This window comes from Eutrigla gurnardus, assembly GCF_963514095.1.
Source record: "Eutrigla gurnardus genome assembly, chromosome: 7".
Lineage (NCBI taxonomy): Eukaryota > Metazoa > Chordata > Actinopteri > Perciformes > Triglidae > Eutrigla > Eutrigla gurnardus.
This window is the reverse complement of record NC_139921.1, coordinates 13,472,082-13,490,166: the sequence shown is the minus strand read 5'-3', so window position 1 is coordinate 13,490,166 and position 18,085 is coordinate 13,472,082. Positions and strand designations below refer to the sequence as shown.

The 18,085-nt window shown below is 40.6% G+C and overlaps 1 protein-coding gene across 2 annotated transcripts in view; it reads left to right on the top strand.

Annotated features, from left to right (window-relative positions):
* Positions 1-443: 443 nt before the first annotated feature.
* Positions 444-18,085, top strand: part of ldlrap1b (low density lipoprotein receptor adaptor protein 1b) — a 55,438-nt gene continuing 37,796 nt past the window's right edge. Inside the window, exon 1 of one of the 2 annotated variants that reach the window (XM_084014056.1) lies at positions 444-822. In XM_084014056.1, the coding sequence (XP_083870182.1) occupies positions 738-822 (85 nt within the window). In that variant the 5' untranslated portion in view covers positions 444-737. The remainder of the gene's footprint in view (positions 823-18,085) is intronic. The other variant, XM_084014055.1, reaches the window with a different exon arrangement.

The following is an 18,085-nucleotide window of genomic DNA, read 5'->3' as shown; positions in this document are numbered from 1 at the left end:
ATCATAATTAATATTATATTAAGTGAGCATCTAACAAAATCAGAGACATTTAAGACAATACATAGGATTGTGGAGTTGGCGACGAATGACCATAATAATAAAAGTTAGCTCTTATTATGATGCATAACAGGAATTGTGCTGCTAATGCCAATCTGAAAAGGTGAGTCAATTGTAGAGGAGTTCCACCCTCCTCCAACCTATTTGTGGTCATGGGATTAGTTTGACTGACATAACCCTGAATAGACGACAGATTTAAGAGCTTGGTAGAAGAAGAAGAAGAAAAAGAAGAAGAAGAAGAGGAAGAGGAAGAGGAAGAGGAAGAGGAAGAAGAAGCAATATGACTGAATTAAACATGCTAAGTCTGACCACAGCCCGTGATGCTACTACGTAATCATTTGGCACAAAAGACACTGGTGGGAGTAACACGGCACCGTGTATTAACAGGAACAAACGCCGCCCGCTCAGGATATGAGCGCCACTGTCGCAACAGCCTCACTCGCGTGATTCCACAAACGAGCGTCACGCATATTATCCGGGTAATTTACATACAAAACACCGCCCAGGAGGACGAGCATGATAATCTACCATCGACTGAAAGACATCCGCCGCGCGTCGGGGAGAAAAAAGCAGCAGAAAAAAAGTTTGTACGAGAGAGGGCTGTTTTAAACCGAGCGAAGTGTTCCGACGCAAACGACCAGGCGCTTGTCGGGCTCTTTGCCCCACTTTTGGATTACGATATGGACGCTTTGAAATCCGCTGGAAGGGCAATTATACGGAGCCCCAGTATCGCCAAACAGTCGTGGGCTGCGGGCAGACATAAAAGTAAGTGTTCAGTTGTTCACTACATTACCACGAAGGCGTTAGCTGGTGCTAATTTGGCTAATCCAAGCTAGCCTCGTCAAGGAGCTAACAACCGGCGTTTACTTAGCATTACTTTACAACTCGGCTGTGGACCTCAGCTACGACAAGATAGCTGTCAGAGTGGGCGGTGTTTGGTAGACCTAACGCTAGCCATTCGAAACACTAATAGTTAAACATTAGAGCCAGTATATACAGTCTGAAATGTTATGCTTTTGAACTTGACACTTTCACGCTATCTAACAGTAGCTGCTGCCTGATGGACGCGACAATAGACGCAGCTTGTAAACTGACTCCTGTTGAGGCTTTTACGCACAGATAAAGAAGTCCAGCTCCCAAGGCGGTTCTCTTCATACATAACAAGTCGAGTGTCTCGTTTTTATGAACTCGAACCGAAAGCGGTCAGTGTCATAACAAAAGTTTGTGTAATCTTGTCTGCCACGTCACTCCGCCGACTAACACTGCTGTGGAAATTGACAACAGAGGCTCAGCGAGGAGCTAAAATGCTGTGATTTGGACTGTTGAGACTGGAGAAACAAGTGGAGGAGTCACGGAAGTGAAAACGCATGAAAAGATGAGTGGTCGTCTTCCTGGCAAGGCTGTACAATCCTAGCAACGCACTGTTGCTAGGCGATATAGTATGTGAAACAAAAAAGAGAGGCTGTATAAGGAGTGGTTGCAGAGACTAAATGTTGTAGGGGAGCCTAGTTCATCGCAGTGCCAAGCTCGAATTATGTGTTAAATGATCAGGAAAGCCACATTTGGTTTTACTTGGCATTTCCATATGATGCCTGGCTTCAGCTGCTGCTCCTTGGTACCCGCCAATGTGTACAATCAACACCCAGGGAGTGATCACACTGGCTATGCTAGCGTAGCTGTCACATGCAGGCTGAGCTGCCTAGACCCTTTCATGTTTGCTTACACAAAGGGGGAATGTCCCCTACTCCCATGCCCCCACCGCCACTTTTTCACATTCACAGACAATAGAGCAAAGCAGGATGACACACGTGCCAGACAGTGCAATCAATGCTTTGTTTTGGTCCTCCCCTCCCTGGGGGAGTGATGTACAATCAGTCCTTCCACATCTGACCAGGCAGTGGTTCGGGCTAACGACCAATAAATCCCTACTACTGGTAGCTCAGGCTGATGGTGAGCTTTGCCATGGCTCGATAGACAATCGCCTCGCTCTGCTGCTGCCACAGACAGACAACAGAGAGAAGCTAGTCCTGTGACTGTCAACCATTTAATAATCGTCATATTATTTCTTCACCCATACTCCTTATTCATTGGGGCTTCCTGATTTGCCTGTGATCAAGTGATTGTTCATCTCCCTTTTCTCTTTTTCTTTTTTCAATCTTGAGATAATTATGGGCCTAACTTTTCAGTACCAGTGAACCGACTAGTCATGAATAAGAAGGCAACTTGTTATATATTTTAGTTTCAGTCAGCTTCTGCATTAATTGGTAGATCCTGTTTGCTGCATGCAATGCATCCACATACCATTGTAATTTAGACCACAGACTGTAATAGACATCCCTAATTCCAGTCACTGTTGGATCATAACGGGTTTGAGCAGTGTTTTCATAAAACGTGCACATGCCTCTTTAATGATTACAGCATGTCAACATTTAAAGTAGACTAACATTGGTGCCTGCTTTATCCAGTTTTCCTGGCTTTTGTAGTCTTGTGCCCAAGTCTGATAGAGAAGAATTGTGTCCATTGTGTCATTCCCTGCATTGTTTTAAACCGCTTGTGGCTTTTTGACAGTGTGCTGAGCAAACAAAATGTTCGTCAAGGCTGCCCCCTCATTACACCTGAATAGTTCCCATTGTAACAGGTGGCAAGAATCTGAAAAGTGTGGGAGGCAGAAAATCCCTGTCTGCATTGAAGAGAGACACTTCCCTCCCACCTCCCTAGTCAAGAAGCTTTCTTCTGAGGGGTTGTCAATATTGAAGCACCGAGGATGTTAGTCGACCCATGCAGATGCAGTGTATGATCTTAGCCATTATAACGCCCAGATGTGTGAGCCAATTTTGTTGATATACTGCCACAGGAGTTGGTAGCTGGTGGAGCTCTAGAATAATTTACATTTTGTACATTATTCAGATAGGGTCACTGCAGTGACAGTATTTGTAGTTGATGATAAATTATACCTGTATATCTGTAACTATAATGTAAATTGCATAATGTTTAATCACTTTAAATAGCCTCCCTTTTTTCTAGGACAGATGGTGTGTGTGAAGTCTGCACTGACCAGTACCCCTTACACCTCGGTCCAGTCAGTGCTCTGGCCCTTGCCAAAAGTCACCTTAAGGGGGCTGCCAGCCAGTAATGCTGTAATGGAAATTGCTCCCTGCGGGATTACTTCATGGAGTTTACTGATTTATAGCCCTGTTTTGATCTTCTTCTGTATCTGTAAGCTTAGTGTGTAGAGTCAGTGTATGGAGTCACATGTGAGTAGGACTACATAATCATGCTTTGTCACTGTTTCTCCTAGAGGACCATCTTTGATCCTGTAAGGAAAAGGATGTTTGACTTTCTCTTGTTTCAGTATACACAGCAGGAAAAATAGGGTGATTTCAAAATCAGAATTGTTATTATCACACCAGTAACTTGCACAGTCTATGTTGAGCGGTAAATTGCAGTAAGATGACTTTGTGAGGCAATCTATTTTCATCTGTTATTCACTGATTAGGGACATTTACATCTATTCCCATGTGCTATTATTTCAGAGTAAACACTATGTCCCTTCCCTTTCTGTGTTAACTGCAGAAATCGCTCAAAAAAACTTACTATAATTAAAAGCACAGATTTATGGCACATACAAAAATAGAAAACCAAGTCCCCATTACAATTAAGTTTATGGGTGTCTTATGGGTGTTTGGTCAGTGAATGAAACTCAAAATGGTTGGTGAAGCTTTCCCTTCCCCCGCACTGGTGAGCATGTAATTCAGGTAAACCTGCTCTTTTTTTTTTTAGCAACAGAATTTCTGCCAGAGGTAGTGACATCTTTTGAAACCTCACATGACACACCTTACCCTAAACTAATTTTGTATATTAAATTCATTGGAATGTAGTGGAGAATAATTATTTTTATGAATGGAATATTTGCAATTTCCCCGTTGTGAGCCTAATTAAGCTTATCTTATCTTATTACTTTACTGCGGATTGACCTGTATTTCTTACCTCCACCCATGTCTAAGAAAAGAAGCACATGAAAATATTGGAGTAAGGTTGACGAGAAGAGATTTACAGAGGCACGGACATGCTCATCTCTAATATCTCAGGAGCACATAACGCAACTCTTTTGTTCTGCGTGTGAAACTGGTTTAACAAATAATACTCTTCAGCCCTTGGGACAGTATGTCACTAAACAAGGAATAAAGGGAATGGTTTATTTAATTTTAATGTCATGCAATTTCTATTATACTGATTTAGCGTAGTGGTCCTCATGGGTCCTTTCGGTTCTTGGCGACTAGGGCTGCAGTGGTATAGAAATGTCCTCACTGCAGTGTTAAAGCAGTGCCACTTTTCTGTAATGCCACAACCAACGCCTCTTTTTGTTTCATTTTTACCTACATGAGGTTGTTTTCTGTGCAGTTTGTTTGTCTGTCTGTCTGTCTGTCTGTACAACAAATTGTGTAATTTCCTGTTTCTCTGTGTTGGTCACAAGCTTAACTGTGATAATTTAACTTGGTTCATCTTTTCGGAGGCTAATTGCCGCAACGTTTAAACCCACACTATTTCTGCTCCAGCAATCACATCTCTTTTTTTTCTTAGTTGCCTTCTCTCTAAATTCTAGTTGTATCTCGGTTAGCAACTTTAGCTTTATAGTTAGCTTAGCAGTTGCATTGACTTCTCTCTTTCTTCTCCTTATGTTCTCTCCTTCTCGGTGTATCTAATGTTTAGCTACTTCCTCGGGCACAGTGCAACAGCACCAACAGATATTCCCCACTCAGTGACACACTTGGGGAGAAGCCAACTCTGATTGTCGACAGCTCCATTTTGAGAAACGTGAAATTAGTGGCACCGGCGACAATATTCAAATATCCAATATTCCCCAGTACATTTTAAATAAAATGTAAAACGTGAATTTATCATCAGGATTCATTGCGATCACTATTGTTGTGGAAAAATGAATCTGCCCAATAAAGATCAACAACCAGGATCAGCTTTTTCTCCGAGGTTTATTCCACTAAGTATTCTCATCTGCAGAGGAGGTTCACCCCTGCCTTCTGATGCAAAGGTTCAGAATCAGCAGGAACGACCCTGAGTCCAACAACAATCTCCCTTTTAAGGAGGAGGAACCATGGACAAAGGACGGATCATGTCCTATCTTACAAAGACAAGATGTACAGGCAAGGTCAAGATTTACAGAACACAGGCGTCATAGTCCTGAAATTATCTTATGTCAATGTGGCACTCATGTTCATATCATCTACAAACAGGCATTCATTTTCGTCATAGCATAACAGTCAGATGAGGAGATGCGGATCGACGTCTGGCCTGACAAATATTCTGATTATAAAGTACAAACATCCAAAATTCCCATTACACTAGCGAAATGGCCACTAACATGTTACAGGTCATTCACATTTATTTGAATGCAGTATTTATTCCATTATTTTCTGGCTAATTTAGATAGAATTATAAATCGCGTTTGGTTATCATGCCACCAGGCAAGTGGATCTTCTCCATGATCAATGGCTTCCGCCTTGAAATACCATATAAATCAGTGTGATTTCAGTGTCTGCGAGTATGGGAGTATCACGATGGGTTAACTGCTTCTCCTCAGTGTCAGTTTTCTGGATTGATCCAAAATCTAATATTCGTTTCTGCCTGCTTAGTCAGCTAGTGCACATTTCTGCCAATAATATCATGACTTCCATATACTGTATCAATTGGTCTGCAACTTTTTTTATGTTATTATTTGAGCCTTATGCCAGCATGAGAGTGAAAGGAGCAGTGTTTCCCCTAGAATTCACTCTCACTCAATTCAAGTCACTCTCTCCCACAAGGAGAGAGTGACTTATTAAGGTGCTGGTTGATGGAAATGATCAGGGTCCAGAAAAATATGGCTGGAAAATGATGAGCATCACATTAATAGCTACAGATACTGTAAAACACTACAACGACATATGAGTGCATATATTGTCTTATTTTATCAAGTAAAATATAAGTTATAGGTTTACTCAACAGCAGTTAACTCAAAGTTCCACATCTTATCAAAAACAATCCTCCCCCCCGGGGAGGGGGGGAAAACGGGCTTTGGCCGGTTGTACATACGTCATCACGTCCTAATACTACACACACATGGCGTGATGTTGTTTTTAAGGAGCGCCGTCTCTGCTTATATTTCTCGACAACACTCGACCTGCATCAGCGCATGTGCGCACGAGCGGATCTGTGCGAGCAGACAGCGCGAGCGCAGCGGGTTTTGGACGGAGACACACAGCGGCATTTTTATTATGTAAAAATAAATAATAATGTAATGTAATAAAATAAATATTATGGACCCTATGGACCGGTTCCGCTCACACCACGAGTCTGAAGAGTGCAACAGCTTATCAAAATACAGTGTCAACGTTCCGTGTTTTCAAAGTAGAAAGCGACATCGTGGCGGTTTAACGAGGCGGAACGGCATCAGAACAACATCAAGCGCGTAAAGTAGCCTACACGGAAGAAGAATGTAGCGGGAGCGCGCGGCGAGGATTGTTGCGGCCGCGCGTCTTGCGGAGCAAGTCTGCTGTGCTGCGCGGAGGCGCTCCTAATGTAAATGATTATTGATTTATGAATGAATTGATAGGTGGCTTATTTTTGGTATATTGATTTTTTTTTTGGCCTGGCGGCAGGTCTCCTTGGCCTGGCGAGCCGCCAGGCCTGTACAATGGTAGGGGAAACACTGAGGAGGGAGAGAGAGGGGGATGACACGCAGAAAAGGCTGCCAGTAGGATTTGAACCTGGGACCGCTGCAGTTAGAACTTAGCCTCTGTATATGGGGCGCCACTCTACTGACTGAACTATCCAGTCTGCAAGTTTTAATGGAACAGAGCTAGAGAAGGTCGTTAGTTAATCTTTTAAACGATCAAATCAAATTCCTCCATGGTTGTTCATCCTGCCTATCCTGTTTCACTCAGAAATATGTCACAATCTTGAAACTAGGTTCTCTTGAAATGCTGTTTCAGCACAACTTTAAGGATCAGTTTCACAACTCTGTCTCTTGTTAAGAGTACCTCCTGGTCTCAGCTGGCTGTCAGCTGTAATCCCTGACTGGCATCACCACTCTTCCATTATCTGAGTGTATTTAGCCAATACTGAAAGCCATGTGTCTCAATGTTATGACTTAAACTACATATGACTATAACACTCTTATCCTCTGTGAATCCTTTCCTTCACCCAACTGGACTGGACTTATTTAGGATGGCCATCAACAAATTCAACACTGATGGCTAGACAGTCGTGCAACACCTCATTTGTATCAGTGGTAATGCTCCAGCATAGATATTTAAGAATAACATACCTGCTTGTGTAAGAGATGAAATAAGAGGGTCACCCTCTTGCCCAAAGACAGAGAGAAAATAGGTCACAGGCTGCTGGACATAAAGGATCCCCACTGACTGTTCATCTTACTTACTTTGCATTGATTGCTCCTTTAGTAAACTGGCCTGTAGTTAAGTCTTAAGTAGGCTTTGTAATTAATTAATCGAAATTAATCGCATTTTAATCACATATAAATACTTGACCTGAGAACAGTGAGAATACTGATTACATAAGCTTAAGCAACAAAATATTTATTTTTGTTCAACCAAGTCCAACAGACCAGTGCAATTTTTGCCATTAAGTGTAGCCAGTGGCGGTCCTAGGTTTCATGACGCCCTGGGCGAACTTCACCTCCAGATGGGTCATTCCGTGTCATTTCATCAAATTTCTGAAAATCTTCCCACCTGACCATCTCAGAATGTCCTGAAAAAATTCAAGTACAAAGACACACTTGTTAATAGGACAAATCCCAAATATTAGGTCTCTACTGTCAACAGTTTTCTCATGAAACATCATTGAATGAAGGGTAGTTTAGACAGTTTTTGGCATCATACTCTGAAAAGCCATTTTTAAACAGCAATATCTGGAAAACTATCTCACCTGTGGCCTTCAAAAACTCTACAGTGTTTATCTGTTACTAATAGCCTCCAGACATGGACTATCGGGAGTGTAGCTCAATGATAACCTAGTATGGTAGGTACTTAAAATGTGTCTTGCTGAAATAAAGTAGTACATTTGAAGAGTGGCTGAGCCCCCATTTTTGCAGATAAAAGACTTCTATCACTTCTGCCTCTATCTCTGGTGTTAGCTTAAACATTCTACAAAACATGGTCTGTCTTAGATTATTATTTTCACAGATATTAAGGCTCAAAAATGGAAGTAAACACATCTTTGCCCAACTTCAGAGCCATATTCCAAAAAACTGACAAGTATCAGGTCCAAACATACTTTTTTTTTGAAAGATCATATTCTTGTTAGAATCATATTAAAAAATCGGGAGGGTGTTTTGCCTCAATTTGTCGCAGTCCATCCATCCATCCATTTTCTACCGCTTATCCTGTATTCAGGGTCACTGCATGTCCTAACAGCCTACTAGTAAACATCACAGCAGGGCAATTCAATTGTGTTTTTTAACATATACCAAAGACTTACATGTGACTAAATGCTACTGATAAATTTAGCCTTACGAAAATATTAAAATGTAGCACAGTTGCAGTTACAGAGGCAATAAGTCCTTGAATGTGAGTTGAACATGCTGAAAGCAGCTTTTAATGTCTTAAACCATGAACAAACATAGCATAATATTGAAGACTGTACATTTTGTCATACTTTAAGAATATAAATTACACAACCAAATCAAAATATAATCTTAATTTGAGCATAAAGATTTTACATTACAGTAGAAAAGTCTTCAAAGTTTGATATTTAATAACAGTTTGTCTCTATGCTCACTATGAGACAATATGTGAGTTGTGTGTATGATCAGAAATAATGGATAGGAAGTATCAGAGATGTTTCAGATGAAGATGTACTGGTTCAGTTCATGCACCCACATGGCCCTGCCAAGAGTTTCTACTGGCCAAGAAGAGAAGACAGGCAATGTGCACTGCAGGCTAGAATTGCAAGGATTGGCGTTCCCTCTACAGAAACTGGGCGTATGTATGCCGTCAAAAAAGATGAGCACAACAGAGCAGAGATGTACATTACACAATTTGTGACAGTGACTGCCAAATTAATGAATGTGACGAAGGAATTGGATCTAAAAGATGAAAAATGTGTGATCCCTCATAGTGAGCATAGAGACAAACTGTTACTCAACATGGGGACATCATATGGGGATGGAGAAGGTGACGATCAATTCTGAGGCAAGAGAGCTCCTGGGATTAGTCTGGAATTGAGTCTGGAATTAAAACATGGAGTCAGAGCGGATATGAAGGCATTTGTCCTCTCCATCATTTATGCTGAGAGTGCAGATGTGAGTTGCGGGCATGCCAGAGTTTCCAAATGGCACAAACTGAAGAATAAGAGTACAATCCGTCCCCCACCTGATGATGACTCTTTGAATCTTCATATGGAAAGGTCAAACTACCTTACATATTGCCAGCTCCATTTCAACCTACAAGAGCATCCTTCTCCCATTGGTCACGGCTGGGAACTAGCCGTTAAACCCTGCCCCCCTTGCCCCAGCAGCTCACACCTCATGACTGCTCAGATGAGAGTAGCAGTGATGATGAGAGGAGTCAGTGTGGAGATTCAACAGATTCAGATGAGTCTTTTTAGTTAATTCAATAAATAAATAATAAAACATTTTTTTAATGTTATGTTAATAAACAACTCCGAGCTAAAGAATCTTCTCCCCGCTTTCACTGGTTCCACCCCAGACATATGATGACATAAGTGTATGTTGTAATTTTACTGTCCAGAAATGAACTCAGTATGAGCAGACCTTTCATTTGAGCCTAATATTAAGGCTCTATGAAGATTTTGAAAAATGTACATTTAAAGAGCCAAAAGTGGCAGCCATCTTGGATTTGAAGGTCAAAAATAGGTAAAATCAATACATCTACATCATTTATGAATTTCTTGACCCAAATAGTCTCAGAAACCATGTATTATGGCGTTAAAGGCTACGCGATGAAAAATGTGGGTGCACCTAAATTTTGTGCTGGTTCACCTAAAAAAAAAAAGTTAGGCGCACCAGTGCACCCAATGCAAAAAGTTAGTCTGGAGCCCTGGACAGAATACTGAGAAATAGGTTGTTATTCATTAGGGGTGGGAATCTCTTGGCACCTCACTATTCGATTCCGTTTTAGAGGTCAACGATTCGATTCTAAACAGATTATCGATTCATCTCGGTTATTGATGTACATTTCCATGTGTGATTTAAAAAATATATATACATTTGAGTTTGCTCAGAGTCTCACATCTGAGTTTGCTAGTCAGAGTTTGCAAATCACTTCCAACTTTTGTGTTGATCATTAAAGAAAAACGCATGAATTTCCTTCTCTAATTTTTTATTAGAGAAAAAGCTTTTCCTTGTCACAATTATGACTTTCTATGAACAGTGCAATAATCAATGCAGCTTGCATTTCAACACATCACAGCGTAGCGGTCTGTGGTCTCCCGGCGCCGTGGGATAGTATCTTACGTTTTATACAGAGACCGAACAAACTGGGAGAAAAACCAGAGACTGTCCGTGGAACAAACAACAAGGTCGCTGCCGTATTCATGCCGAGACGATGTTATGTTCAGTGTTTACGTAGCCGCTACCGTGTTAGCCGAACACCAAAACCAGCATTTTCAAAGTTATTTTCGTATCATCTTAACAGACAGACTTAACAAACCATGACTTAGGACTTTTTACTAATCGTCGTTACTTCGGCATACTCTTTTTTCGTAAATTGTAATTAAATCACAACATGGTTTTTGATAGTGACCGCTGCTGTGAATGCAGCTCTATGAGATTCACCGAGCCACCTCTAGGTAAAGCTATAAACTCTGACAGGACGCCGCTTAGTTTCCCGGTGTGTCTGGGACTTCCACAACATACAAAGCAGTAATAGTGTTTATTTCGCCCATGAATGATGAAACATTTATCCGTGTAAATACAGTGGGGGCCGGTCGGGTTTCTCTCTCAGCCATGTTTCTGTTATGTGCAACGCCACAGACTGTCCGGGCGCTGCAAATAAATCCGAGTTCCGCCTTTTGTGTTCCGTAAACAATACGGAATAAAAATCATTTTTTGACATTTGTGAATCGATTCAGAATCGTCCACCTCCGCATCGCGATGCATCTAACCCCCACCCCTATTATTCATTTCAAGAACATACAATTGCAACAAAAAAGTATAATCCTTTTATTTGTCAGGGTAAATGTAACAGTTTCCCTTGAAATATTCAGTAAAAACTAAAACAAATATATATTGCTCAGTTAAGTTTCAGTTTAGTCAGTAGTCACTTTAGTTTGTAAACAGCATTAACACACTTTTTTACCATTTCGTGTTCCTTTAACTGAATAGGACTCGTGTTAAGTTACCGCTCATGGAAACCTGACATTTCCGGTTTCTGACGCTTCACAATGACGGCTTTAAAATAACAAAGCAAGGGGGTACTCTTATTGTGAATAATTTATAGGAAATGAATGAGTTTATTTGTGTTAGACCCAATCCTTCATAGTCGTATGCAATACCTTTGATTAATAATAATAATAATAATAGGCTAATATAAAAAATAAGAAATATCAGAAGAAGAAACTGTTGTGATGTCTCCCTTTTTAATATGTACTTGTTTTATTTGAGGTTCATAACAGTACATGTTGGTCTCATTAGTTTGTGCCAAGTGCCATGTTAAAGAAAAGTTGAAAATGTTAACAAGAAATGTTTTGATATCCATATTGTGTGAATAACATTGATCAAGTAATGTCAAATAATCGATAAGTGAAAAATACATTTTTAGATTAATCGAAAAATAATCGTTAGATTAGTCAATATTAAATTCTGTGCAATATCAATATTCTATGCAATAATGTGATCTCGACCACTCTGTGATTATGTTTGTTATATTTAGCTTACTTATTTATAATAGCATTGCTATTACCTAGTTATTGTTCTTGCTGTTGCACAATCCTCTTTGCTGCTGTAATACTGCTGTGGGACTAAAGGCCCCCACACACCGCCCAGACGTCCAACTGCCTTATCCGACCACTCTCCGCCTCTCGTCTGACCCGTGCAGATAAAAACAATGCACACACGTCTTGGTTCAGTATTCGTTCGACTCGAGAAGACCTTTGTGGACTAAATACTTGGCATTTCTGGAAAGATGACTCTGGCTAGGGTGACACTCGCGTTGTGTGCTCTCTGGCTCATTATTTTTTACGAAGACGTCGTCTCAGTAGGGAACGAGTAATACGGAGTTTACCATCGTCACTTCCGCCCCGCCCACACACCGCCATTGGATACTCTGATTCGCTAGCACACCGCCAATCAGAGTATCCAATGGCTCAGACGTCCAACAGCCCACCTCCTCAGACTTCGCATGCTCAGTCTGATCAGACAACGTCCGCGCGGCTCCGAAAGCTTCCGACGCAGCTGTACACACCAAACATATGTGTTCCCGACCTCGTCCGAGCCTCTCCAAACGCTTCAGACGTCCAACGGTTGGGCCGGTGTGTTCCTGCCTTAATAAAGGATTATTTTATCTTATTCTGAATTTCCACAAACAGCTGGGCACTGTTTACCTTGCACAGCAGCTGCAGAGAGCATGCAATGATCGCAAGATTACGTGATCAGACAAAAATCCATCTTGTCAGGCTTCAAGTAATGCGTTTGTGTCCGGTAAGCCAGAGCACTGACCAATCAGCGTCCTGTGAGGAGCTAGTGGCAGCTGTGGCCGTGGTTTAGGTGTGTCCAAGACAACACAGAAAGGCGTTCATCCAAAACAACAATGGTGGCTCCTGAAGAGGTAAGCGTAGATGCTGCAATAGGTTCTGTGACCTCTTATCTCCCAGAAACAAGACACGTGCGAAAAAAAAACCTATTTAAGGATTATTATTTCAATCAGGACACTTTAGGCTAATTTAGAAACTGCCGACTCAGATGAGGAAAGATGCCTTCAGGGATACACATAGACCCAGCACAAAGTTTGTTGAGAAAAAGCCTTAAACAACCTTAGTACCCTATGAGAAAAGTGTAGTCCTACATTTTTACTGCAGACTTCCATGGTTGAGTCTCATTTCACCATGTTGAGTACTGTATGCATATGTAACATAATGTTCTGTTTAGGCTGTTGATGTCAGTGAACCATTACAGGACAAAGGCTGAGAGAAAGCATTGTGAAGAGAGAGTGTAAGTCAGTACCCAATACCCCTAGCATGGTCCGGTCGGTCGTAGCTTTAAGAACCGGTCGTTGGTTAAAAACCGGCCTGTACCGGATTGTGTTATTCTAAATGTAGTTTGTGATGTCCCATTGTTCTCAAAGCTTGTCGTGTTTGCGATTAGACAATCATCAATGGAGATTCTCCTAATGTGTGTGATGCAACCTGATTTCCAAGGATTTTAAAATCCTGTAGCGTGAGCCCAGCTTTACCCGGGTCCATGTGCTGCAATTGGAACCTACGTTGTCTTTATAATCCTTTCTACAATACACTTTACATTGTTTTTAAGTAGGTAATAAGCATGAGGGTCTTGGGATAATATAAAATTGTGAAGTAATTAAGTGAAGACGAGCACTTCCCCTTATTAAGATGTTGTATGTTTACAATAACTTTGTCATAAACATGAATTAACTTTACTTTTGAGTCACGTTAGCATAGCTAACATTAAAACAATGTTTGCTGGTTATAACATATCTGTTTAGCTAACAGATAGCTAGCAATCAATAACTTTGAACTTAGCTTGTGCGCTACTTGGTAGTTAATGGTAAAGAGTGGTGATTGTAAACAATACCCAGGTAAGATGGTGGACAGTTATCCCATTGTTATGATATAGTTTTGCAACTACTATTTTGCGTATGTGTCCAGCCAGACAATTCATAGTTTGGGATCCAAAGGACTGAGATGAATGTGCTAGCATTCTCTCCTCTCACTCTTTCACAACACATAGAGGGCTGTCGATGCTCAGAAGCTCATTTCAAACAAAGGGCAAATTGTTGCTGCAGCCTGCTTGACTTGTGGAACCTGCTGGAGCTGTGGAGTGATGGTGGGGCTTTCACTGCTGCCCTGAAAGTCTTTATTTGTGTTTGTATGTTGCGCCAAGCTGGGCCATACTACTGTTGGTTCCCCTTCCCTGGAATCAGGAAGTAATAATTCATGACGCACTGTTGAATATATAACTGCAGTGGCTTACTCATGTAGCTACTCACAGTTTCAATGAGATAATCTGGTATTACTTGTAGGAAAAAAATGGTTTTGGTTAAGAAAATTGTGTAACTGACTTTGAGGAAGAGTGGGCATTTTTCATTTTTAATATGTTGGGGCTTGTATTAAGAAAATCATTTTCATCCATTTTCAAGCAGAGAAAAAACTATTAATGTCGGCTGGAAGCAAGCTAGATCGCAGTGATAAAATTGACCAAGTTGTCAGGATGGCATTGTGCTGATTTGTGTTTTCATGCCAGTATCACTGCATGCGCATCTCCCTCTCTGCCAGCCCAGAGCTCTCCTACTGTTTCCACGGTGATTGAACTGTTGCTTCTCCCTAATTGTCCATTACATTTGTTGTGTGTAAGTAATGTGAATTTATGGTAGGACTGTTTCCTTGCAGCCTTCATTTGCATATCCCAGGTATTTGAATTTATTTCATATTTACCTCACTTGCTTTTTCTCTTTTATCTTGCTGCCTGCGCCTGTCTTGTCTCTCTCTCCCCCTCCCCCTCTGACTGTCCGTCTGTCATCTTCCCCTCTTAAAGCAGAGGCAAGGCCAGGAAGAGCAGATCTTCTTTCCTCATTACTGTCATTGTTGCTGGCTGTTGACAGGGAGAGTGATAGTCATCCTCTCTGACCCTCCCTTATCCAATTGCCTCCTTTGTGTTGGCTTTGACCAAAATACCCACCATCACCACATCCACCACCCCTTCTCATGCTGCACAGGCTGAGCCTTGAAATCCCTTTGATTATAATTCCCAAGACCTATGTGCTGTCTTGCCTCTCCAGATCTCTTGTTGCATCAAAAGGCCCCAACTGCCTCTGTAGCTTTAGCTTCATTAAAACTTCATGAAAAGTCCTGGCTTATGCATAGACTAAAATGATCGGATCTTAAAGAATAGGATAAGACCTTTTCTAGAGCACTTTCTTCCACAGCAGTCTTGGGTAACCACCAGAGGAGTCTGATGGCTGGACACTCTGAGCTCTCACGACAACAGACAAATGGTCGGTTTGGATTTTTTTTTCACTTTCAGTAACATTGCAAGATAGCAAGTGTCTTTTGCGGAGGTCTGCGCTCTCCCAAGACCTTTCAAGTTCTTTTTGGGCCCACTCACACCATTTGATCCGTACCTTGCCTCGACATGATTGCATGATTTTAATCCATGATGCCGTAGTGTGTTACTATGACCATGTCCTGCCCTGTAGTTCTGGCCTGATCCCTCACCTTCCTCATGATCATTGATGCCCCAAGACGTGAGATCTTGCAAGGAGCCCCAGACTGAGGGAGACTGACCGTCATCTTGAACTTCTTCCATTTTCTAATAATTGCACCAACAGTTGTTGCTTTCTCACCAAGCTGCTTGCCTATTGTCCTGTAGCCCATCCCAGCCTTGTGCAGGTCTACAATTTTGTCCCTGATGCCAACACAGCTCTCTGGTCTTGGCCATTGTGGAGAGGTTGGAGTCTGTTTGATTGTGTGGACAGACCTGTCCAATTTGTTCTATAAATTATATTATTAACCTTACTTTCATGTTATAAGTTAAACAGATGTTATATAAAACTTAGTCTTATCAACATTTTGGAAATTGTTTTTGTGTGCATTGAGATATTGTTTAAAATATTACTTTTCGAAGGGGGTGTACTCATTTACGCTGAGCACTGTAGATATTTTAAAGTTTTGTAGACATGTCTACAGACGACAGTTCAGATGAGGTGAACTGCAGAGCGAGGAAGTAGCTGCATGTATTTTTGTTGTTCCTCTCGTCTCCTGGCCGAACCTTGCTGTTGGACTGTTGAGACTTGTCTGAAGTAGTAGGAGACAGAAGGCGATAGGAACATGTTTTTATTTGATTGGTAGTGTGAATTTCACACTGGCTGTGTGATTTCAAGCTGGTTACGCTTCAGTGAGTGACTGCTAATGAGTTTTATTGTCAAGGGTTATGAGTATGGCACAGTGCTAACATAACATAACAAAACTGTGGACATTTAAAATTAGTTAGCCAAAAGGCAACCATTTCATAAACATAGAGGAAAATTTACTTTAAGAGACTTCCTGAAAGTTTGTGACTTCTTGGACAGAGATATAATGTCTTATGTTTAGAGTGGAATGAAACATAAACATAAGATAAGATAATCCTTTATTAGTCCCACAATGGGGACATTTACAGGGTTACAGCAGCAAAGAGGATAATGCAAATTACAAAGCAGTGCAAAATATACAATACAATTAGTTACCATTTTCCCATCTGATATTTCTCTTATTATATTATATATTGTGTTTGGTGGAGCCATAAAAAAATATAAACCTTAAATTGCCCATCAGACAAACTAATTTTGCAGCAAAAAAATATAATAGTTTGCCTCTGAGACCAACATTTATCTTACAAAGGTTATTTTATCTTCTACACAAAACACTACTGAGACATTGGTCCAACCAGTAAAATACCAAGACAATGCCGAGACAAGACCCGTCTCCTGGGGATGATGATGGACATGAACAGGCTTATCAATTTGGAAGTGGCCTGCTGTCCACCAAGAACACTGTTTTACAACTCCCATCATCTTGCTTTGAAGGCAAGCATATAGATTATCGTCCAATTGTACTATAGTACACAGACTTCTGTACATTTTGACTGAATTGTAATGGTATCTGTTCCATGACTGATAACATTTATCACAAGTCTATGAAAACACAAGTGCAGATGGGTCATTCCGTGTCATTTCATCAAATTTCTGAAAATCTTCCCACCTGACCATCTCAGAATGTCCTGAAAAAATTCAAGTACAAAGACACACTTGTTAATAGGACAAATCCCAAATATTAGGTCTCTACTGTCAAGAGTTTTCTCATGAAACATCATTGAATGAAGGGTAGTTTAGACAGTTTTTGGCATCATACTCTGAAAAGCCATTTTTAAACAGCAATATCTGGAAAACTATCTCACCTGTGGCCTTCAAAATTTCTACAGTGTATAGCTGTTACTAATAGCCTCCAGACATGGAATATCAGGGGTGTAGCTCAATGATAACCTAGTATGGTAGGTAAAAAAGTACCTACCATATCTTACCTAGATTTGTTGAAATAAAGTAGTACATTTGAAGAGTGGCTGAGCTCCCATTTTTGCAGATAAAAGACTTCTATCACTTCTGCCTCTATCTCTGGTGTTAGCTTAAACATTCTACAAAATATAGTCTCTCTTAGATGATTAGTTTCACAGATATTGAGGCTTAATATGAGTCATATTCCAAAAAACTGACAACAAGTATCAGGTCCAAACTTACTTTTTTTGAAAGATCATATTCTTGTTAAAATCATTAAAAAATCGGGAGGGTGTTTTGCCTCATTTTGTCGCAGTGATTTTTTAAAATCCTGATATTGGTTGGGTTTTTGTGGCCGGTTTTGGTACTGCATTTCCTAACAGCCTACTAGTAAACATCACAGGAGGGCAATTCAATTGTGTTTTTTACCATTTACCAAAGACTTACATGTGACTAAATGCTACTGATAAATTTAGCCTTACGAAAACATTAAAATGTAGCACAGTTGTAGTTACAGAGGCAATACGTCCTTGAATGTGAGTTAAACATGCTGAAAGCAGCTTTTAATGTCTTAAACCATGAACAAACAGTATAATATTGAAGAATGTACATTTTGTCATACTTTAAGTATATAAATTACACAACCAAATTAAATAATAATCTTAATTTGAGCATAAAGATTTTACATTACAGTAGAAAAGTCTCCAAAGTTTGATATTGAATAACAGTTTTGAACAGAATTGCCCTGCTGTGATGTTTATTAGTAGGATATTAGGACATGCAGTACCCAA